General features: G+C 37.0%; 1 protein-coding gene across 1 annotated transcript in view; it reads left to right on the top strand.

Annotated features, from left to right (window-relative positions):
- LOC102812110 (mitochondrial inner membrane protease subunit 2-like) overlaps positions 1-25,705 on the top strand; it is a 1,190,436-nt gene that overhangs the window by 800,437 nt on the left and 364,294 nt on the right. The window contains exon 5 of the mRNA XM_006859288.1: positions 7,382-7,447. Within this exon, the coding sequence (XP_006859350.1) occupies positions 7,382-7,447 (66 nt within the window). The remainder of the gene's footprint in view (positions 1-7,381; positions 7,448-25,705) is intronic.

The raw sequence follows: 25,705 nt of genomic DNA, 5'->3' as shown, positions 1-25,705 counted from the left end.
ACTGCAATTAACAGCAATGATATGTGATATATGTTAACTTATATGAAGTCCATTCTAGGCACTATGTTCAGTACCTGAAGACTGCTGTAGTATGCTTTTATCTCTTTAAATTATTAAACTGTGGTGGAAATGAGAGGACCCCTGGTTAAATGCACAAGGCTACTAACCAAGTGATTGGTGGTTCAAACATACTAATTGCTCTAAGGGAGACAGATGTGCTGGTCTGCTTTTGTAAGCCTTTATGTCAGCATAGCCTTGTGGGGAGTCTGTTCTGTCCTGTATGGTCTCTTGGAGTTGGAATGACTTGATGACAGTGGATTTAGTTTTTGTTTGGATGGAAATGATGTCATTGTTGAGATGGTACTACATTCCTTAGATTTAGTTTTTTGTTTTGATGAAAATGACGTCATTGTTGAGATGGTATTACATTCCTTAGATTTTTTTCATAGATGTCTGTTTCTCAGATTCCAAACCACTCAATTAACAAAGCTATTTCAACTCTTTACGATTATAGAAGTTAGTTATAATGTACATTTAATTGATTTTTCATACTCAAGGCTGATTTACTAATAAGACCAATTACCACTTATTTGCTTAATAAATTTCTTCTAGTCATAGTCAGTGAAAATGAACCAATTATTAAATTTAACCAAGAATTTTTTTTTTTTTTTTATCAATAGGCAACTGGTTAATTCTTTAATGTCATCGTTTAGCTTTTTCATCAATACAGTTAAAATGCATTTCCTTGTGTAAGGCACTATAGAAGATAACTCTGAGTCATAGATGTGTGGTCCCTACTGCTGTATTCCGAGATTACTAGAAATCGGATTAGAATCTCTCAGGTGCCCAGAAGTATTCCTCTGTTGCTGCTCAGTTGTCTGATTCAGGCCACATGTGCCCTGAGAGAATGGCTAAGTAGATAAACCATGCAACACATTATTTTGAGTTTCCTTCTTTATCCCAACCCTATAATAAGCTAAACTATGAGTCCCAGTGATCTGATATTTTACTCTTTGTAAAGGTTTTTTGTAGATGTTACAACACTTGGTTCCTTTCCCAGGACCTCTCCTTCTCCCCAAACCTGTTCCCTTTCTAGAAAACCAAACCAAAAACCAAAACCACTGCCATCAATTCCAACTCACAGCGACCCTACATAGGGTTTCTGAAACTGTATATGTTTACAGGAGCAGACAGCCTCATCTTTCTCCCTGAGAGTGACTAGTGTGTTTGAACCTTATGGTTAGCAGTTCAATGCCTAACCCAACAACGCAAAAAATAAAGACAACATTATATCTGAAGCATTAACTTGCATGACCACCTCATCTCTAAGCCACTTTTATATTGAGGGCCTTGGATTGGGACATATTGGACACATCGGGGCAAAAATATCTGTTACCGATTGGCTATCTTTATATACCATTTTAAAAGTGCATCTGAAATTACAAGCTTGTGAAAATTTCGTTAATGAACCCAAAAAGCAACAAGAGTCTACAGTCTCATTTTCTTCAATTTAAACGATTCACCATCATATAAGGACAAATCTGCAAGGGATGGGGGAAATGTAGCTGAAATACTAACCTACGTAATACGCTTTGAGAGTACTAATTAATAAAACTGTATAACATTATTTTAAAGGAAACATTAAAAAACAGTGACAGAATCCATGCTACTGAAATGAAGCAAGTGTACAAAACCAAACACTGATAATTACTCATCTGTATTTTAATTTTTCAGGTAATACCTATTTAGTTTAAAACTAAGTTGTGCCTTTTCAATATGAACTGCATGGTACATATTTAGTTTTAATGTTTCTTTAGTTAGCTATGTAATAAAACTTGGCCAGACCTTGTAAAGGCTTTTCTTGACCTGCTATGCAACAGAATCAGAAAATTATTTTATTAAAGACCTTTTCTTTAATAAGCTATTTATGTAAGGAAAAAAGGTTATAACATGTGCTCAGGCTCAGCTAATTGTCTTTTATAAACATATTTTAAGAAGGGATGACCGTACATTTTTTTGAGTACCTACTTTGTGCCATAACCTCTTACTGAAAGTTGTCATGGCTGCTGTCTTGCTAGGTGTATGAGCCTAGAGGTGGATGAAATCTGCAAGTCTAGAGGTCTCCAAAAGCAACAGTAAAACTACACTGGTGGGATTGTGGCAAATCCTCAGTATCGAAATAGCAGCATCTCAGATTTGGTGTCCTTGTTTTATTTTATTTTTTCCATGCAAGAATGTACTTCATGCAAGAACTACCAAATCTTTGTTTTTTTTTCCAAGATGAAAACTTTTAGGTGCAGTCTGTTTTGTTGACCTGTCAAGATTTAAATAATAATAATAAAAATCTTGAAGTACAAAATAAAAGTAATATTAATAATAGGTCAGAACAAACATTTCTGACAGCCAGGCTGAGGGCCTCTGATGGAGCCATGCTGTTGTAACTTGCGTTTGAGTGGATGCCAGCTTATGGTGAGTCCAAGTGAACAGAGTAGAACTGTTCCATAGCCTGCTCAAAGCTGTAACCTCTTGGAAGCAGATCGCAGGCCCATCTTCTAAGGCACCTCTTGAGTTGATTTGAACTGCCAAACTTTCAATTAGTAATCAAGTGCTTAACCATTTTTAAACCTTCTGAGGTAGCCTTCCAAGTAAATCCAATCTATTCCAATCAAGGCAATTCTGACCCATAAGAACTTTAAAGGATCCTTACAGAGGTCGATTGCCCCAGCTTTCTCCCTCAGAGCATCTGGTGGATTCCAACACCCAGTTTTTCTGTTAATAGTCTAGTGCTTAGCCATTGTGCCACCAGGGTTCTTTGATGTAGCCTTGTTGTTGTTAGGTGCCATCGAACCTACTCATAGCGACCACATGCACAGCAGAACGAAACAATGTCCGATCCTGGGCCAGCCTCACTACCACTGCCACACTTGAGTCCATCAATGATGCCACCTGGCCAATCCATGTCATTAGGGGTCTCCCTCTTTTTCTCTGACCCTCCACCTTACCCAGCATGACATCCTTCTCCAGCGACTGTTTCCTCCGGACAATATGTCCAAAGTATGAGAGACGAAGCTTAGCCATCTTGGCCTCCCAGGAGCACTCTGGCTGCACTTCTTCCAAAACAGATCTATTGGTTCTTTTGGCAGTCCATGGCACTTTTAGTATTCTCCTCCAACACCACAACTCAAAGGCATCAATTCTTCTACCATCTTTCTCTGTAAACTTTCACCCAAATCAGAAAAAATAAAAGAGAATGCCTAAGGTTACGGAATGTGTGTGTTGTCAGGAGGGGTGTGTGAGTCCAATAAAGAGGGTGAGGTACAAGCTAGTCTTCCCATCCCCATCAGCACTAAATGGGGGATCTCTTTGAGGTACCTCAAAGTCCTTCTCATTGCTTCAAACAGGGTCAAAATTGTGATTTTTTGAAAATATATGAAAGAACATGAAATAACTAACACATTATGAGACCTAAAGCATTGCTGTATTTGGACTGCTACAGGGTAAGATGGCAGCATTTCTATCAAGTTCGGAAGTGAAATTCAAGATGAGCATGGAGTGTCATCTTAGGGAAATTGTGCATGTCTGTGGCAAACCTGGGCCCACCCCACAACCGTGCTGGCCAGACACATGCTCATGCTTTGCCACATCAAAGGAAGCCACTGACACCTCCATAATAGAGGGACAATTGTAGGCTCCTTGTCCTAGCCACTTGTACTGCCTGACCTAATGAAGTCACCCAATAAAATCCAGGTTTCAGAAAGAACTATTGTGAAATATTTTCTAGAAAAATGCTAAGATTTTTTATTTAAGTGCCAATATCAGTACTTATTGAGCAACATACATTGTATTCCTAAAGTATGGTGCTCTACTGCACTTGTTATTTTTCACATTTTCCAGCAGGTAGGCATGTGGCCAAGAAAATGAAGAGACAGGGAAGTTCAATAACGTTCACACTGTAACTCTGTAATGATGTTCAGACCAATTCTATTTACATCAAAGTAATGCATCCAACAGCCTAATGACTAAAATATAGATATAGATTTTTGGGCAGAAATGGGAATAATGTTAGTAATAGCTTCCTCCCCCCCCCCCCATTTTGAATCATTTGACTCGATTCATGAGTTTAATACTGCATATAACCTTATAGATATATTTGAAGTAGTAATTCATAAGACTTTAATTATAGAGACAGCTCATTTTACATATTCTATTTTGCCTCATGCTATTAAAATATGGTTTATTTTAAAATATAAAATACTTTTCAAGTATTTCAAAAGCTTAAGGGTTGCTGGCATACAATATTTTATGTTTTACAGGGATTGTTTCTTTTCATATAATTTCCTTAACAGGAACCTGCCACAGTATTAGGTGGGAGAATTAGTTCAGATCTTAGCGCTATTTTAGAACATTCCATCTCAGATTATGTCATAAGACACTAGCAGGTGTCATTTGCCAATGGGCTTCCCAGTAATCTGGACCACTGCAGACATGAAGGCTTTTAACAGAGAGAATTTGTTTTTCTTTTTTATGTTAATTAAAATCCTTTCTGGTCTTTTCTTGTACCAATGCATGCACATTCTTCCCCTGAAATTACACATAACAATTTATACACACACATAGTATTTTCTTAATTGTAATTATCAATTCATACTTTCTTTTGATATTTGCACATCATTGAATATTCTTTTGTAACAGATTAGATGATTGGGAAGTATTTCATTATGTAAATGGGCTATCATTTATTCAACCAACTTTTGCTAATGTTTTTTTCTGTCTTATAGATAAGACTGTTTTGAACATCTATATAGTTAAAACTTTGCATCTATTCATGGTCATTAAGATCAATACCTAAAGTATAAATATTACATTAAAGAGAATAAAAAATCTTGAGATCACCTTACAGAAAGGTACACTATATGCCTTCATACCTTATATGTCAGAAAATCGAGGTCTCCAGATACTTAGTCTATATTACTATAGGATCATCAACATTAGGATTTTATATCTGTTAATACAGTGGGAAGCAGCAGTCAAGAAATCAAATGATATATTGCATTAGGCAAATCGACTGCACAAGACCTCTTAAAAATGTTGACGAACAAAGATGTCAGTTTGAAGATTAAGGTGCTCCTAACTGACTGAAGGTAAAAGTTGAACAGTGAATAAGGAAGACCATCAAAGAATCTGTGCTTTTAAGTGAATGGTGCTGGAGGAGAATACTAAAAGTACCATAGACTGCCAAAAGAGCAAACAAATCTTTTGGAAGTATTACAGTTAGAATGCTCCTTGGAAGCCAGGATGGCCACACTTTGTCTATCATAATCTGGGCATATTATCAGAAGAGACTAGTTCATGGGATAGGATATCATGTTGGGTAAAGTGGAGGATCAGAGAAAAAGAAGACCCTCTTTAGTACATTTTCAGCTTTAGGGCATTTTTCTTATTTTATAAAGTCATATTATTCAAAAGGTAATATAACCTGAATTAAAATTATTTTTATCATCGTAGATTTAAAGATATGAGATATTGACCTATGTGATGGTCTGTTAAGTCAAAAGACTGGCAGGGAGATGACTGCCTTAAGATCACATCATCCATTGCTGTGTAACAATTTAGCCCTAAATTTACCAACTTAATACAGCAAGCATTTTCTGTGGATTTTTTTGTGGATTCATGTTGTCTCATGAGTTTGCAGTCAAGCTGTCAGCCTGCCCAGGACTTGAAGACTTGCCTGTAGCAGAATGATCCACTTCTCCACTCATGTGACTGTTTATTGGTTCACATCAGTTCTTCACCACATAGGCCTTTTCTTAGGATTTCTCACAGTATAGCTTCCCTGCTGAGGAAGGGATTCATGGAAGAGAGACAGAACATGAACTCAAGGTGTTTTTATAACTTAATCTCTAAAGTGATATGCCATTACTTTTAGTATACTATACATTTAGCTTATAATAAGCCCTGGTGTTGGAGGGTTTAAATAACTTGTCTATTGACCAAAATGCAATCTTTGTCTCTCATACTTCGGACATACTGTCAGGAGGGACAAGTCGCTGAAGAAGGATATCATGTTTGGTAAAGTGAAGGGTCAGAAAAAATGAGGAAGACCCCCAGTGAGATGGATTGGCAAAGTGGCAGCATCAATGGACTCAAGTGTGGCAACAGTAGTGAGGTTGGCCCAGGATCGGGCAGTGTATCGTTCTGCTGTGCATAAGGTTGCTAAGGGTCGTTATCGACTCGATGACACCTAACAACAACAACAATGATGATGATTAAAAGCTTGGTGGTTCAACCAACCCAGGCAAAAAAAATGTGGCAGTTGGCTTCCAGAAAGATTTACAGCTTTGGAAACCTAATGGGGCCGTTCTACTCTATCCTGTAGGGTCACTGTATGCCTGACTTGACTCCCTGGATGTTGGTTTGTTTGTTTTGGTATTTAGCTTACAAACCCATTTTGTTACAGTGTAGGAGGGAAATGCACAAGGGAAGCAGGGATTTATTTGTTGTTGTTAAGGGCTGTCAAGTTGGTTCTGACCCATAGTGACCCTGTATAGGGTTTCTGAGGAATGACTGGTGAGCGTGAACCAACAATCTTGAGGTTTAAACCAACTTTGCAGTCCAGCACAACAACCCACAGTAACACATAAGAGCACATAAAATTACCTTAAGTAAACATTTGCCATAATAAATTATTATAACTACTTAGTGTATCCATTAAGTATACCCAAACTGTCTAATTCTTTTAACTGTCCATAGTTCCACTTAAGCACTCAGGAATACAAAATCTTTAAATGTCTCTACATGGTTACGAATTGGGCTGCTAATCTCAAGGTCAGCAGTTCGTAACTACCAGCTGTTATGCAGGAGAAAGATGAGGATTTCTGCTCCCATAAATATTTACAGCCTCGTAAACCTGGTACCAGGTCGCTATGGGTCAGAATTGACTCTGAAGCACTTAACAACAACAATAATATACTATAGAATAACTCTTCATTTTTCATTTTAAAGGAAAAAAAAGCTTTCGTCTTCTGTTTTCTTGAGAACTTAAATCAACTTTCTCTGTTTATTGCGAATGAAAATGAAACATAAGTGTGTTATCACAAAGAATTACATAATCAATGTTTTGTGTCTGAATTCTCTTTCCTACAAATATTTTTAATAGCAAAAATATGCTTTAGATAGCTTTTTTTTTTTCAAGTTTGAGCTTCTTTTTAAAATGAGAATCACTTCAATAATTGCTTCATATTACTTGAGAACTAAGTAGGATTGATGCCATGCTGTAAGTACAAAGGACTTTGTAATGACTTTAATGTAACCTGTTTTGTTGTGCAATTTATTTTCATTTTCTTTAAACAATTGATTATATAACTTTATCTTTTTATTCTAGGTCCCCAAAAAACCCAGAACAGAAGATCATTAAAAGAGTGATTGCTCTTGAAGGAGACATTGTAAAGTAAGTACTTGAACTGTTTTTTGTTTTGTTTTGTTTTGTTTTGTTTTTGTGAGATGAACTTTGAAATTTTCAGACTTTATACGGTTTAAGATTACATTGATTGTCAAATATATCTCAATTCAAAGAGGACCAATGCTTTGGAGACATTCCAAATGAACTGATACATCCTTAGTGATCATTTTCAGCCATTTCAAGACAGAATGCACTTATAAATTAATTGATCATGTTAGTATCCTATAATTGTGGAGCCCAGAAGAAAAAAACTATTAAGTAAACTGAAATTAGCCACATTCTTTAGAGTTACTGTTAAATCATTGTGTTTCAGATATTAAAATTAGTCTTAAAACATAGCAAGATTTGAAAAATTTTCAGGACATTTTATTATTTTTCTGCAAATGTAGAAACTATGACTGGCTGACTTTTGTAGTCACAGCTATTAGTAAAACTGGAAAGGATGTGACACCAGAATCTGAGTCAGTGCCAGAGTAGGAGCTGTAGAAAACAACATCGTAACAACCAGCTGGTTTAACGTCGGGTACGAATGGGTGATTTAGTCTCCATGCTGATAAATCTGTGACTATGGAACATTTGAGATCCAGCAAGATAGTATTGGTGTGGTATAACATGTCTTATTTTAATTGTTCATTTTAAATAAGTTGTAGCAAAGCTATTGCCCTACGGGAGTCAAAATATTTTTGAAAACATTAGTCAGAAAAATTTCTGTTTCTCCTTTGCCAAAAATCTTAGAGAAATACCTTTTATTAATGAGTCGCAATCACCTTTTGAGGAGATAAGTTGTCAAAAGGATGATCAAAGTAACCCGGGGACCTTCCCAAGATTCTTTTAAGGTTTCTATGAAATCAAAATTGTTTTCCAAACCGTATTGTTACTTTCTTTTTCTCTTACTTTCTTTCATGAGTATATGGTGAGATTGTTTTCAGAAATCCTACGACAGACTGACTTCTGAGGAAAAGGCAAAATTGTGGCTTTTCTTGGTAAATGTGACTATTGAGTTCCCAGAGCAGTGGCAGGGCCAGGATACTGGTGCGGGATTGAATTTGGAGGGAAGGGAAGTTGGGTCATACCCAGATTCACACCCACCCTCTTTCCTCACTGCAGCAGCAACACACATACAAGTGCAGCGCATGGACTGACACTTGGAGCATGGGTCCCCATCAGTCCCCTTACACGACTCTTCTATCATGGCGCAATGAAAAACAAGTAATGGCAGTTTCCAGTCTTAGGACTTTGCCACTGAGTGACCTTTAAGACCTATTGGATAATTGATCAGAAAAAAACAATCTTTTTTTAGTGTTACATGTTTTCAAAGAAATCAAAAATATCTTTCCTCTGAAACTTTGATACCTGAAGATATTCTTGGGCTTTGAATTAATATTTAAATACAGCTGTTTTGTTTGTTTGTTTTCCATAACAGTATTGGAAAATGTTAAGGAATATATTGTAATCGAATTACTATTTATTGATTTTACTTGTTTTCACAGTGACCCATTTTTAAAATGCCAGAATATATTTTAAAATATTGTATAAATACTCCTCAGAATAACCAACCACATGAGACCCAAAGAGGCAGCATTTGCCCAAAAACAAAGCCTAGAAGTCAATAAGTAAAGGAAAGGCAGACAAGTAGAAATGGGAAACCCGTGGAGGAGTGGGAAGACTGCTTATATTGAGGGGATTGCGGGGATTGCAACTAATTCACAAAGGAAATGTTATGAATTGTTGAATATAAAACTAATTGGCTCTATAAACTTTCAAATCTCTCTCTCTCTATTTATCTATATATATCTATATAAATATATATCTATATCTATATATCTATATCTATATATCTATATATCTGGTAGCGTAGTGGTTACGAAGTAGGCTGCGAACCACAAGGTCAACAGTACAAAACTACCAGCTGTTCCACGGGAGAAAGATGATGCTTTCTGCTCCCGTAAAGATTTATAGCCTAGGAAACCCTGTACAGGGTCGCTGTGAGTCGGAATGGACTCACAGCACATCACAACAACAACTATAAATAAATAAAAATAAATAAATAATAAATAAATAAATGTTGTTAAGTGCCATCGACTCGATTCAGACCCATAGTGACCCTGTACAGGGTTTCTGAGGAGCCGTTGGTGCACTTGAACCACCGACCTGGCAGTTCAAACGATTTGCAGTCTGGCGCATTAACCCAGTGTCACACTGAGACTCCATATATGTATATATGTGTGTGTATATATATATATATATATGTATACGTATATATGTGTGTATATGTATATGTGTGTCTATATGTATATGTGTGTGTATATGTGTATGTGTATGTGTATATGTGTATGTGTGTATGTGTGTATGTGTGTGTGTGTAGATGTGTGTATGTATATATGTGTGTATGTATATATGTGTGTGTATATGTATAGATTGTGTGTGTATGTATAGATGTGTGTGTGTACGTATATATGTGTGCATATATGTATATATGTTGTCGTTACATGCCTTCTAGTCAGTTCCAACTCATAGCAACCCTGAGCACAACAAAACAAAGCAAAACACTGCTTGGTCCTGTGCCATCCTCATAATCATTTTTATTCTTGAGCCCATCGCTGCTGCCCCTGTGTCAGTCCATTTTGTTGGGGTCTTCCTCTGTTTTGCTGACCTTCCACTTTACCAAGTATGATGTCCTTTTCCAGGGCCAGGCCCCTCCTGATCATATATCCTAATTGTGAGTCATGGTGAGATGAATTCTCACCCTCCTGGCTTCCAAGGAGCATTCTGGCTATACTGCTTCCAACACAGATTTGTCTGTTTTATAGTGTGTGTATGTGTATATGTATATATATATATACATATACACATACATACACTATAGCTTGTGATAGGGAGTTTGTAAGTCCCTCCTATACTACTTGACTAATACTCAATTACCTTATAATGAAACTAAGCACAACTGTAGGTCAATAAAAATTTTTTTCATACTATTTAATAAAATTATTAAAGACAAATAACTGATTTTTTAGTATATTTACTATAGTGTTTAAGTAGCTCTGGTCACACAATACTTAAATGCTTAGCTGCTAACTTAGAGGTTGGTAGTTTGAACCTACCCAGTCTAGAAAACCCTATGGGACATTTCTCTTCCATCACATGAGGTCACTATGAGGCAAAAACAACTGGGTAGCACCCAATAGCAATGATAAGATTTAATAGTATTTTTATTTTGCATTATATGCTCTATTTTGAATTATTACTGGGTAGAAAGGGAACTGTAATTTTGTTACAGGTTAGACTCTTTAAAGGCTTAATTGTCAAGTTCATGTTCTGCTAGGTAAATTATTTTAGCATGCAAAAAACCAACATGTAATCAAATAAGTCAAAGAAGACCCATTTTAAAGATACTGGAGAAGTAAAGACTGTAGGACCCAGTGGTCATGCTAGCCTCCCTGGAGAACTGGAATTGCAGTATAGTAAGACTTAAACAGTTTCTCTTCCACTTTCCCATTGCCTGTGCCCATCTTCTTTGTGTTTCTGTTGACTTTGGCCCTATTGCCAACTGCTGACTTCCTGGGTATGCCTCAAGTTGAATTTCCTGAAAGAAATTTGAGTGCACTCCTTTGGGGTTTAGATCTTGGATGTATTTACCTGACAAGTCAATTTACAAGACAACAAATTGACCTTTGCCATCAAGTGCCCTTTCTTTACCCAGTCCTCTGTGACTAGTGTCCCTGGCACAGACACTATAGTTGCAAGAAACTTCTTGGAGGGACTTTGCAGGTGTGACCAATACTGCTACCCCTTTCAGAAGGAAGCCGTGTAATAATTTGGCTCAGCATTAACCCCTTAAAACTACAGTTCACTAAAACTGTAATTGTCTTTACTTGCTAGTTGTTTTGATATTATTCTTTAGGGGACATTAGCTGGATTTTGTGGTGTTTTTTGTTTGGGATTGCTTTATTCTGTTTTCGATTATAGAAATAAACTTGTGAAAGTAAAATAATTCAAATGGTATAATGAACATTCTTGCACAGGTACCCATGTGTCTTTGTAGAATATATTGTTAGAAGTGGAATTATTGGGTCAAGATACGTTGTTATTATCACTATTGTGTGGTCTTACTATTTTGAACTTTTATTGTGAGTTAAGTAAAGCTTTACATAGTAGATCAGTTTTCCATTAAATATTATTTTTAAATTCTAATATATATTATCAAATTTCCCTCCTAAGAAGTTTTGTGTTTGCACTCTTACCAAGACTGCACAAACAACTGTTTTCATGAGCAACTGTTTTAAAGGTCATGTGCAATGGGGAAACTGAACTCCCTAAGAGTGGGGGATGTACTTGACTGCTCTTAACAACATCAAGAAATATGTATCTGTGTCAGATGTATATTTGCTATTCTTTTGTTATGGAATAGGGTAAGTATTGGCCTGCTAACTGCCAGGTTGGTAGTTCAAACCCTGCAGCCATTTGGTGGGAGAAAGATGAGACTTTCTGCTCCCATAAAGATTACAGACTCAGAAATCCTATACAGGAATGTTACCAGTCAGAACTCAGTCAGTGGCTCTGGGTTTAAGTCAGAACTCAGTCAGTGGCTCTGGGTTTAAGTCAGAACTCAGTCAGTGGCTCTGGGTTTACTATGGAATGCTCTTGCCCAAATACTAATATGGCTTTCTCCCTTAATGAGAAAATGTGCTTCAGGTTCAGATATCAAAGCAGTGTATCCTCATTTTATCATGAGTTTTAGATGATCAGATTATAGTTCATTTATTCAGTTCACTGACATTGTAGGCCTTAGTAACATTTACCTAACAAGCATTTGTCTAAACACTGAAGTCCGGGTGTGGCGCTATGGGATAAAGCATTGGATTGCAAGGTTGGTTTGAAACTCAGGGTCGGTGGGGCAAACTCACTAGCTTCTCCACAGAAACCCTATACAGGTGGCTATAAGTCAGAACTGACTTCGTGGCACTTAACAATAACAGTGTAAACACTGGAGTCCTGGTGTGATGCTGTAGGATAAAAAACTGGACCATAAGCTCGGCTGGTCAAGCTCATCAGCTGCTCCTCTGAAACCCTATCCAGAGTCACTGGAAGTCAGAAATGACTCTATGGTGCTTAACAACAGCAGTCAAAACACTGGAGAAACAGAAGGGAACAAAGGAAATTAGGTCCCTGCTCTCATCACCTTACATTCTAGTGATTGGAAGAAAATAGTAAAAAAAAACAGTGTATAAGCCAGAACATAATTCACTGTCATGAATGAGAAATGCTATGAAATAAACAAACAAAACAAAAAACTGGAAAGGAGAAATGGGGTGATGGTGGGGCTCTAGGGTGCCATTTTAGGTGGAGTATTTGTTGAAAACCTATTTAATGAGAAGCTACTGAGCACACTTCTGAGTTAAGGAAGGGAGCCATCCTAGTATTTCAGAAAGAGAATTCCGTAACATGCTCACAATCAAGTCAATTCTTTCTCTTAGCAACCCCGTATAGGATTTCCAAGGCTGTAAATCATGACGGGAGCAGATAGCCTCATCTTTCTCCCACCAAGTAGTTAGTAGGTTTGAATTTTACTGACGTTGCAGTTAGTATTTAGTTCAGTGCTTACCCTATTTCTTAACAAAGGAACAGAACATACAAATCTGACACCAATACATATTAAGTAAACTCAAGGAATTGCAGGACGCCAGAATAATTGGACCTTACTTTATTTACATAGTTAAACTGAAGGAGGGAGGATGAGGTAGGAGATTATGCACAAGAGATTTTCAAGGCCTTGTAAGTCATAATAAGAATTTGACTTTTGTTTTAGAGGATGGGGAGCCAAGCTAGGGGTTTAAACCATGTGTTATAGGATAGGATTTATATTTTGAAAGGATCATTGACTACTATCTACTATGTGGAGAATATTGTAGACTAAAGGGGACAGTCTGACCCAGGCAACTGGTGAAAGTACTTTTCTCTTGAAAGAGTAATAGCTAGCATCTTCCCAGAGTAGTTAAGTGCTTCTGTTTATGACATACTTTGATTTGTTATTTCAGAATGACTCATATAAAAGCAGTCACATTATTTGTAATCACAGTCATTCTGATTATATTGACAAGGTGAAAAGAAGAGTTGAAGTATTTTTTTCAGAGAATTCAGCCAAAAACTTCTAAAGCTGCAAAAAAGGGAACTTTTAGGGGCCTGAAAGTTGTATCTTGATGTCCATTGTTTAAAACCACAAGGCAATTGCTTGAGTGTCTGTATTGCTTAGCTAGGAAACAGTCATTTTCAAAATGTTAATCCTAATGAATATGCTTATTTGTATCAATGAACAGAGAAAAGTTAATGAATCTAGTATTTACAGAGACCCATTGGGTGATGGTGGTTGTGATATGCTGTGGCATCAACTCCAACGCATAGTGACCCTGTATAGGGCTTCCAAGGAGCAGCAGGGTGGGTTCAAACCACCAATCTTTTTGTCAATGTTGTTAAGTGCCATCAAGTCAGTTCCAACTCATAGCCACCCTGTATAAGATTTCCAAGGAGCGGCTGGTGAATTTGAACCACTGACCACTGTGTGGTTCAATCAGACCGTGTGGTCTAGTGCATTATCCCACAGCACCATACCAGGCCTCCTTTTTTTTTTTTTTTTTTTTACCATAGTTGTACACTTAACAATTTGCGCCACTCAGACACCTGATTTTAATCATTGCATTGAGATAAGCAACATAATCTAGAACGGCCAAGACCAATTGGAAACAATGGTCATCTTACCAGTGAACTATAATCAACTTTATAATCCACTTCACATAATTTGATTTTGCTCAGTGTGGATTCGCGTGTGCTGGAGAATTCCAAGAAGAGTTCCTAGAAAACAGAAGTACCTCCTGACCCCGGGAGGAATTAAAGTAGAAAAGAATCGCTGCAGCTATGAAGCCATATTTCTGCTATGGTAGTCTATCTTCATACAGATACAATGTGTGACACATACTGTCTACTGCAAAGAGAATAATAAGACTTCCATCACTGCAAAATATTTAATATTTAACTAATAATTCTTAAAGGCTAGAAACAATATTATAAAATGTTCAAGCACTGTAATCTATTAAAAATAACTTTATGATATTAACAAAAAAAGAATCCATTAAATCACTAGAAACAAGCATTTTAAATCTGTTGATATAAAATGTACTGTTGAAGATACACAAGTCAATATTAGCCTATCACAGATGGTGGAACCATACTATATTCCAGCAAATGATGAAACTTTATAGGAAGAAAAACAGAACTGAATTGAATTTTCTCCAGTAAAACTACAAATGATGTTTGTTTAATAGCCTCTTTAAAAAAAAAAAAGAGTTGGTTCAGTAGCTCTAAATAATAGAAGCTTAATGTGTCTACTTGGCTCTCTTTGAAGACCATGAATTGATTTATGGCATTTGTGGTAGGTAGGCAATTAGGCTAGCTTTCTGTCCTGAAATGAGCAAGATATGAAAAGACACTTGTGTCCAGGGACCCTGATAAAGGTGGGTGAATAGAAGGTTTTAGAGCATGGAGCAAATGCTATTATTTTATAGATCTCAAATGGGAGCTAGATAGGTGGTTACTTTTGAGAACTGAAGGATATTGATTCATTAGGATCTAGAACGATTGGTAACTTGAGCAGATTTTTCAGAAATCCCTGAGGCTCTTTGTTGTTAGGCGCCGGCACAACAGAAGGAAACACTGCCTGGTGTTGGGCCAAACTCACAATTACTGTTGTTTGAGCTGCCATTGTGCCAATCCATCTTGTTAGGGGTTTTCCTTTTTTGTTGTTGTTGTTGTCCCTTTAGTTTACCATCCTCTTTAGCCTGTTTAGTTGTTCAGAATCCTAAATGCTCCAAGTCTGTGTCTTTATTTAATACATGGCATATGAACAATGCTGCTATTTAGTAGATAAGTTTTGAGGAGTGAAATTAAGTATTCCAGGGTTTGTACAAAGGTTTATTGTTCTTTTGTGTACTGTTGAGTCAGTTCTAAGTCATATCGACCCTATATAGGGTTTCTGAGAGAAGCTGGTGGGTTTGAGCTGCTGGCCTTGCTGTTAGAAATGCTTATCCATAGCACCACACCAGACTCACCTAAGGGTTTAGTTACTACTAAATAATAAGCATTTGTTAAAAAAAAAAAAAAAAAAAAGCCAGTTGCTTTCTTATTTGCCTCCTTAGAAATTACTAATATATTCTGCATATTCTTTCTTAATTTTTCTTGCTAAAGAATTGAAATTCTTCTTTGCTTGAGATTTATACAATGGCTTTATGGAAATCTTTCTTTTACATAGTTATAGGTGAATGTCATGCTACTGCTGTATCAGTGAATAGAAGTGGAACTGGTAATAAAAACTGCATGACTTGGCAATACGTATTTTTTTTCCTTACCATCAGAGTCACCTTCAAGTTTATAATTGGAAACATTGATCTGGGTGGGTTTTTCAAGCACAAATTATTTCTGTAATTAATTTAGCAACATAAGGAGATCTTCAATGACATGCCAACAAATACAGGATGTATAATTTCGTCTAGGATGATGTGTCACTAGCTGGTAATCAATAGACCATTTAGTAGATCGAGTTGTTTCTTCCAATAATGGTGACAGCTCGTATTGTAGTGCTGCCCTCCTCACCCAGCAGTTGCTCTGAATGGCTTCTTTTTCTACCTAGGTGAGCTGTCTCGTGAATAAAGTCTTACTTCAGATATGAAAATCTTCTATATTCGTTCATTTATGCATGATCCTTCATTTATTCATTCAGTACGGTTTGGAGGCCATGAACACAAAATGAGACCGTCTTGATTCAGATCCCAACTTTGTCACTTACAATATTGGTCTGTCAAGGTATTCTCGAAGTCTCATTTTGTTCAACAGTAAAATATAAATTACAATAATGTCTACTTTCTAGAGGGAGCATTGTGGCTCTGGAGAATAAGCACTAGACTGTAAGCCTTGAGGCCAGATGTTTGAGCCCACTATTCACTTCATAGGAGAAAGATGAGGCTATCTACTCCTGCAAGATTTACAGACCCTCTACAGGGTCACTATGAGTAGGAACAGACTCAATGGCACTTATCAACAGCAACATTCTTTTATAGAGTTTCCTTGAGGGTTATGTGAACTCATGTAATTTTATTAGTATCTAACACATAAATGTGTACTAAGTAAATATTAAATATATTTATTAATTGTTGTGGTTTTTAAGTATTGTGGAGTTGGTTTTGACTTACGGGGACTATACAGGGTTTTCAAGGAGTAGCTAGTTGGTTTGATCATCCAACCTTTTGATTAGAAGTACAATACTTATCCTACTGTGCCACACCAGGACTCCTTGTTATTAATGTTGTCGTTGCTAAGTGCTGTCAAGTCAATATCAACTCACAGCAACCTTTGGCTCTACCCAGTTCTGCACCAACCTCACAATCACTGCTACACTTGAGCGCTTTGCTGCTGCCATTATGTCATTCCATCTCATGGGGCCTTCCTCTACTCACTGACCCTCCACTTTGCCAAACATGATATCCTTCTCTAGGGACTGATCCCTCCTGATAATATGTTTGAAGTAAGAGAGACGAAGTCTGGCTTTCCTGGCTTCTAAGGAGCATTTTGTATTTCTTCTAACACATGTTTGTTTGTTCTCTTGGTGGTCCATGGTACTTTTAATATTCTCCAACACCATAGCTCAAATGTATCTCTTTTTTCAGTCTTTTTTATTCATTTATTCCTTGTCTGACTTTTACATGCATATGAGAATATTGAAAATGCCATGGCTTGGGTCAGGCGCACCTTAATCCTCTAACTGACATCTTTGCTTTAGAACTTTTTTAAGGGGTCTTTTGCAGTAGATTTGTCTATTGCAATACGTCATTTGATGTCTTGACGGCTGCTTCCATGAGTGTTGATGTTGACCAAACAATATGAAATCTTTGACAACTTCAGTCTTTTTCTCTGTTTATCTTGATACTATTTTTTGTTATTCATAGTACTTATATATACTTTTTAAGGAGCTCTGGTAGCATAGTGGTTACAAATTGGGCTGCAAACCTCAAGATCAGTACTTCGAGACTGCCAGCGGTTCTGCGGGAAAAAGATGAGTCTTTCTGTTCCCATAAAGATTTACAGCCTTGGAAACCTTGTACAGGGTCGCTATGAGTCGGAATCGACTGGAGGGCACTTAATAACAATGACAACATGTAAGTTTTATTTAAATAACATCTTGAGTCTTTGCTTTGTGTTAGATATGCCCTGGTTTCTGGAAATATAAATATTAAAAGCCATAGATATGGCTTATCTATGTCCTTATGAGGGGACCTAATGTGGTGCTGTAGGATAAGCACTGGACTACAACCTCAAGGCTGCTGGTTCAAACCCGCCAGCTGCTCCTTAAAAACTCTATATAGAGTCGCTGTGAGTGAGAACCGATTCCACAGCACTTAACAACAGCAACAACAACAAAGTGGTACTTTGGAATTTGATGATTCTTAATAGGAAGAGTCTTACACCTGCCATTTATGAGTGTATTAGGCATAGCACAATGGCTCCGTAGGATAAACACTGGACTGCAAACCATAAGGCCAGCGGTTCAACCCACCAGCCACTTAATGGGAAAAAGATGAAGCTTTCTGTTTCTGCCAAGATTTACAGCTTCAGAAACCCTACACAGGGTCTCTATGAGCCAGAACCAACTCAACGCCACTTAACAACAATTGCTGTTTCAATTATATTTCTTATTGATACAGCTTTCTGAAGTTGTGAGTTCAAGTAAAAATATAGATAAATACATTTAACAATCTTTAAGCCAAATATTGATTTTTTTTTTCCTACTTACAGTCTGTCAAATATTTAAAAATACATACAAGTATACTTATCTTAATAGGAAGCTCAAAAAGATTGCCTTTTAAAAAAGTGTTTTTAAACTAAGCTTAAGAAGCATGCCAGAAAGATTCAGGAATATTTCAGCCTGAATACATAATAATTAAGGAACAGATAGTCCTGCTATTTTGATGCAATTTTGGTTAACTGTCTTTAAACCTTACACTGGACCACTGTTTCTCTTCCAAAATATTTGCAGGACAAATTTCTTGCAGAGAGCACCATATTCAATGTGTCTACTTAATTAGTTCTTGACGCTTTTATAAGGAGCCCTGGCAGCATAGTGGATTATAAACTGGGCTGCTAACTGAAAGGTCAGCAGTTGATATCTTTCATCTGCTCCTCAGGAGACAGATGAAGTTTCTCCTCACAGATGAAGTTTCTCCTCCCGTAAAGATTTCCAGCCTCAGAAACCCTATACCTGGTTACTAAGAGTTGGCACTGACTTTATGGCACACAACCACCACCACCACTACCAAATGTTTTTGTATCTTTGTAATATTTTTATATAAAATTTTTTGGGTTTTTTATTTTTATTTTTAGTATCTAAGAATGATGAAAAGGTGGCATGATTGATAAACTGGGTGAGATGCTATAATTAGATGACTCTGAACTCTATTACTTAGAAACTTGTGATTTTAAGAAAGTTATTGACCTCTCTAAGTTTTAATTTTTTTTTTCTATTTTTATAGTTCTAAGGTTAGTTTGAAGATCAAATATGATAGAAAAATATATATGCACTAGTTCTTGGTAAACTTCAACACACTGTCAAAATATAATGGATAATTAACAGACCTTCTGTTTGGCTTCCATCTTATATTTACTCCCAATGCTTGGTAGCGCACCTCACACATTTTAAATTGTCAAACTCTTTGTTGTCAATGTTGAAATAATTTTAATTGTAATGCTAGATTGGGATACATAATGTCCATATTTTGTGAATCCTAAAGATACAGGAAAAAAAAAATTAAACATTTGTATTGCTACGTTCAGATATATGTATCCATATTTTGTGAATTTGCATTTTATGAAACCTTCAATGCTAATAATCAAATGGTGTTCATTTGCCCTTTGGACTCTTGTGCTGCTGTCTCTTACAAATTGCTACCTGTTGACAAGAAATTTCATGATGGTTCCTTCTGATATTTGTTCCTTCTTGTATCTATAACAGGGATCAGCATACCTTTTCTGTAAAAGGCCAGAGAGTAAAAAGTTTAAGCTTAATAGTCCATAAAGTCACTATCACAACTGTTCAAGTTTGTCATTATAGCATAAAAATTGTTGTTGTTGTTGTTGGGTGCCATCGAATCGGTACCGACCCATAGTGACCTTATGCACAACAGAATGAAACACTGCCCAATCCTAGTCCAACCTCATTATTGTTGCCACGCTTGAGTCCATAGAAGCTCCTATTTGGCCAATTAATCTCTTTGGGGGTCATTCTCTTTTTCTCTGACTCTCCACTTTACCAAACATGATATCCTTCTCCAGCGATTGGTCCCTGCTGACAATATGTCTGAAGTATGAGAGATGAAGTTTGGCCATCCTAGCCTCTAAGGAGCACTCTGGCTGCACTTCTTCCAAAATGGATCTGTTGGTTCTTTTGGCACCCATGGCACTTTCAATATTTTCCTCTAACACCATAACTCAAAAGCATCAATACTTCTACAGTCTTCCTTATTCACTGTCCAGCTTTCACATGTATATGAGGTTACTGAAAATACCATGGCTTGGGTCAGGAATACCTTAGTCCTCAAGCTGACATCTTTGCAAACTGCCTAATGCAGTACGTCTTTTGACTTTTTGACTGCTGCTTCCGTGAGTGTTGATAGTTGATCCAAGAAGAATGAAGTCCTTAACAACTTCAATCTTTTCTCCCTTGGTAAGCATGTTGTTTATTGGTCCAGTGGTGAGGATTTTTGTTTTCTTGACATTGAGATGTAATCCGTACCAAAGGCTGTGCTCTTTGATCTTCATCAGTAAGTGTTTTAAGTCTTCTTCACTTCAAGCAAGCAAGGTTGTATCATCTACATATCTCAGGTTGTTAATGAGTCTTCCTCCAATTCTGATGCCATGTTTTTCTTCATATTACCCAGATTCTTGGATTATTTGCTCAATATACAGGTTGAATAAGTATGGTGAAAGAATACAACCCTGTCTCACACCTTTCTTAATTTTAAACCATTCAGAGTTCTTGTGTTCTGTTCAAGCAACTGCCTTTTGTTCCATGTACAGATTCCTCATGAGCACAATTAAGTGTTACAGAATACTCATACTTCACAATGTTGTCCATAGGTTGTCATGATCCACACAATGAAAACCCTTTGTGTAGTCAATGAAGCACAGGTACACATCTTTCTGGTATTCCCTGCTTTCAGACAAGATCCATTGGCCATCAGCAATGATATCCCTCATTCCATGGCCTCTTCTGAATCCGGCTTTTACCTTTGAAAATTCTTTGTTAATGTATGCTTGCAGCCGTTTCTGTATTATCTTTAGTAAAACTTTACTTGCATGGGATATCAAATAGATTGTCCAATGATTTCTGCAATCTGTTGGGTTACCTCTTTTTGGAATGGGCACAAATATGGATCTCTTCCAATCAGTCAACCAGCTAGTTGTCTTCCAAATTTCTTGGCAGAGATGAGTGAGTGCCTCCTGTGCTGCCTCACTTTCTTGAAAGATTTTTATTTTTATTCCATCAATTCCTGGTGTCTTGTTCTTTACCAATTCCTTCAATGCACCTTGGACTTCCTCCTTCAGTAGCATTGACTCTTGATCAAATGCTACCTCTTGAAACAGTTGAACATTAACCATTTCCTTTTGGTACAGTGACTCTGTATTCCTTCCATCTTCTCTTGATGCTTTCTGCATCATTCAATAATTTGCCCTGAGAATCTTTCAATAATGAAAGTTGAGGCTTGGATTTTTTCTTCAGTTCCCCCAACTTGAGAAATGCTGAGCATGTTCTTCCTTTTTGGTTTTCTGATTCCAGATCTTTGCACATTTTGTTGTAATATTTGGCTTTATCTTCTTGAGCTGATCTTTGAAAATTTGTGTTCAGCTCTTGTACCTCCTCATTTCTTCCATTTGCTTTAGGGTCTCTACACTGGAGAGCAAGTTTCAGTGTCTCTTCTGACATACATTTTGACCTTTTCCTTCTTTCTTGTCTTCTTAATGACTTTTTGCTTTCTTTATGTATGATGTTCTTGATATCATCCCACAAATCTTCTGGTCTTATGTATTTTGTTTAATGCATTAAATCTGTTCTTCAGATGATCTCTAAATTTAGGTGGGATATTCAAGGAATATATTCAAGTGGGATATATATTCAAAGGAGCTCTGTTAGCGTAGTGGTTACAAGTCAGGCTGCCAACCTCAAGGTCAGCAGTTAGAAACTACCAGTGGTTCCATGGGAGAAATATGAGGCATTCTGCTCCTGAAAACATTTACTTCCTCAGAAACCCTGTGCAGGGTCACTATGAGTTGGAACCAACTCCATGGTACTTACCAACAACAACAATAATGTTCAAGGTCATATTTTGGCTCTTGTGGACGTGTTTTCATTTTCTTAAGCTTCAGTTTGAATTTACATATCAGTAATTTATGGTCTGTTCCACAATCTGCCCCTGGCCTTGCTTTGACTGATGATGTGGAGCTTTTCCATCATCTCTTTCCACAGATGTAGTCAATTTGATTTCTATGTATTCCATCTGGTGAGGTCCATGTTATAGTTGTATCTTATGCTGTCTAAAGAAGGTATTTGAAGTGAACAAATCATTGATTTTGCAGAATTCTATCATGTGTTCTCCAGCATCACTTCTATCTCCAAAGACTTATTTTCCAACTACTGATCCTTTCTCTTTGCTCCCAACCTTTGCATTCCAATCACCAGTAATGATCAATACATCTTGATTGCATGTTTTATCAATTTCAGATTGAAGAAGTTGGTAGAATTCTTCTATTTTAACCTCACTGGCTTTAGTGGTTGGTGCATAAATTTGAATAGTAGTGGTATTAACTGGGCTTCCCTGTAGGCGCATGGATATTATCCTATCACAGACAGTGTTGTACCTCATGTCTAATCTGGATATGATCTTTTTGACGATGAATGCAACACCATTCTGCTTCAATTTGTCATTTCCAGCATAGTAAACCATTTTGATCGCCAGATTCAAAATGGCCAATACCAGTCCAGTTCAGCTCACTAATGCCTAAGATATCAATGTTTATGCATTCCTTTTCATTTTTGACAACTTTCGGTTTTCCCAGATTCATACTTCGTACATTCCATGTTATGATTTTCAATGGATGTTTACAGCTGTTTCTCTTTATTTTGCGTTGTGCCCCATCAGCAAATGAAGGTCCTGTGGGCTTTTCTCCCACAGGCTTTACTCTATACACGTCATAACGGTCAAATCTACTTTGAGGAGGCAGCTCTTCCCCAGTCACATTTTGAGTTCCTTTCAAACTAAGGGGCTCATTTTCTGGCACTATATCTGACAGTGTTTTTCTGCTATTCATAAGGTTTTCAGTCACTAAATATTCAGAAGTAGTTCGTCACTCCTTCTTCCTAGTCTGTCTTTGTCTGGAAGCTCATCTGAAACCTGCCCACCGTGGGTGACCCTGCTGGTATTTCAAATATCAGTGGCATAGCTTTCAGAGTCACAGCAACTCACAAGCCACCACAGTATGACAAGCATAAAAGTAGCCATACAAAATATGTCAATGAATATTGATTTGTAAATAAAAATTTATTTATAAAGCTATAGAGTTAGAATTCATGGTACTTAACAAAAATCACAAGTGAACTAGATTTGGCTTGTAGGCCATGATTTGCTGAGCCTTGGTCTGTATTATTTCCTTTTATTCCCTTAACATGTAAATTAGTAGAAAACAAAACTGAATTTCTAGAGCTATCTAACAGTCATAGTAGAAAGAATTAGCCTGAAAACTATGCTTTTCTTGATTATATATTAGTTAAGACACAGGGCAGTGGGAAAGAAAACATTAATTTGCTGCTCTGAGATCTTTCCTGAATTGCTAGAAGGCACATGAGTACACCTGGACAATGAAGACATTTGTCTTGAATTGGATGGGGAAGAGCTATTATGTTTTAAGAACCTCCAAGCATCTTAACTTCTTAACTGGGGAGAAGCCACACTACTACGTTTCATTGCTCAAACTGTTGGTTCTTAATAAAAAACAATAGCCTTGCAGTTGGGAAAAGTCTGTATCAGGATTGTATCCCATGCTATTTATAGCTCCTCTTATAAGCATAAAGGAGACCTGGTAGCGTAGTGGATTACAAGTTGGGCTGCTAACCACAAGGTCAGTAGTTTGAATCTACCAGTTGCTCTGCAGGTCACAGATAAGGCTTTTTGTTCCCATAAAGATTTACAGCCTCAGAAACCCTATACAGGATCGCTATGAGAGTCTGAATTGACTCGGTGGTACACAACCACTGCCATACCTCCTAGTAAGTCCAACATTAGAACTCTGATTGTTGTTGTTAAGTGCCGTCACGTCGAGCTCCTTTTTCTTTGGCTATTATTTTATATCAGTCTTCTTGTTTTGGACCAAACCAACAGAACAGAGAAGAATATTAATAATTTAGGAGAATTTTTTTTTTTTTTTAAGGAATGCAGTTTCTATATTCATTGTGCTATGAGAAATACCAAAATGGTATTTAGTCTATTTTGAGGGTGCTCAATGTCGGTGGTTCAAGCTCACCAGCTGCTCCTTGGAAACTGTATACAGGGTTGCTATGGGTTGGAATTGACTTGATGACACTTAACAACAACAACAAATGTAGTGGGTTTCTTTTGTGGTCCTGTAGGACTGCTGTAGGCCCACCATCTGCTCCATACAGGGTCGGTATGAGAGTAACAGACTCCATGGCACTTACCAACAGTAACAATATATGTAAGTAGCATCTTAGTCCTACACAAGTAGTGATTTTGAAATGAAAGTCTTTATTTGTTGTTTGATAAAATTGGGTAATGATTGTTAGTAGAAATACTAATAGGAAATTGTTCATTTGGGGAAAAGAAAAAGTCTCATTTTTCCTGCAAAGTGATCCTACATTGGAGTCTGAATAATTAGCATTGGTTAAGTGACGTGATTTAAAATGGGTTAACTTTGTAGTTGAGATTCAAATGAGAATTTGAGTTAAAATGATTATTTTTTTAAAATTAGGGAGATGATAGTTGTTATTTTCTTTCAGAAGAGTAAATTATGTGATGAAATTTATATTTTGAGTCTGATGAGTAGCAACTCATTCACTTTAGGCTTCTTGCGACTGAAACTGGACACCTGGGAACCAAGGATATTTCCTACTTATTGCACAAATAAATTCTACTCCCTGACCATTATGTGCTACCTGATTTTAATAATGCAGCCCAGAGCAGGCAGTGATAAATGCTGCACGCCACACTGCTGCACCTCTAGGTGTACTGATACTTCTCCAAGAAACATTTCTGGAGTCTGGATTTCAATTTTACATACAGCAAAAAGTAAATGACTATTTAATCTTTTATTATAACATGAAGAGGAGCAAGTAATACATACTGGGATGGAGTTTAGTAGAATGGAAAGCCGAAACGGAAAGATTTTCAATTTGAGATGGAAGGTATAATAAGCAGCAAGCTCTACAAAAACATGTAATATGATAATAGAAGAGAAATGCCGAGATTAGAATTTGGTTTGTCTATGGAAAAGTAAGGTGACCTTTAATGGATTTCTGGGGCCAACTTTCGGGGATTATGTAAATCAAGCCTGAATTCTAAATCCAATACAACTATCATTAAAATCAAGAGAAAGCTTACTGCATGTTGCAAACTGAAAGACTCCTGACTTTATAATGTCTCTGAGCCTGAGTATCCTCACATGACTTTGAAAAGAAGAATGCTTGTATTTTCATTAAAATTTGCAACATCCCTAGCAATAAAATGGCAGACACTCATAAAGGGACATGATCATGAAAGTTTCACCAGTGTGTAGGAAAATCTCACTATGTATTGAGCCAAGAATTGGTGTTAATAGCATTGCAGTATTTTCTAACATAAAAGGTGACGAATCCCTGGTGACACAGTGGTTAAGCTCCTGTTGCTAACCAACAGATCAGCAGTTCAAACCCACCAGCCACTCTGTGGAAGAAAGACATGGCAGTCTGCTCTGTAAAGATTACAAAAGCCTTGGAGACCCGCGGGGACAGCTCTACCTGTCCTGTAAGGTCGCTGTGAGTCAGATTACACTCAATGGCAGGAGGTTTTGATTTTTGATTTTTAATGTGAAAAGTTGAAAAATGTAATTATTTTAATTTTTAGTAATGTCATAACCAGTAAGAATGAATATATATATGTGTGT

Source organism: Chrysochloris asiatica, unplaced genomic scaffold (assembly GCF_000296735.1).
Source record: "Chrysochloris asiatica unplaced genomic scaffold, ChrAsi1.0 scaffold00032, whole genome shotgun sequence".
NCBI classification, from domain to species: domain Eukaryota; kingdom Metazoa; phylum Chordata; class Mammalia; order Afrosoricida; family Chrysochloridae; genus Chrysochloris; species Chrysochloris asiatica.
The sequence above is the reverse complement of the archived record's forward strand: the minus strand, read 5'-3'. Positions and strand labels throughout refer to the sequence as shown.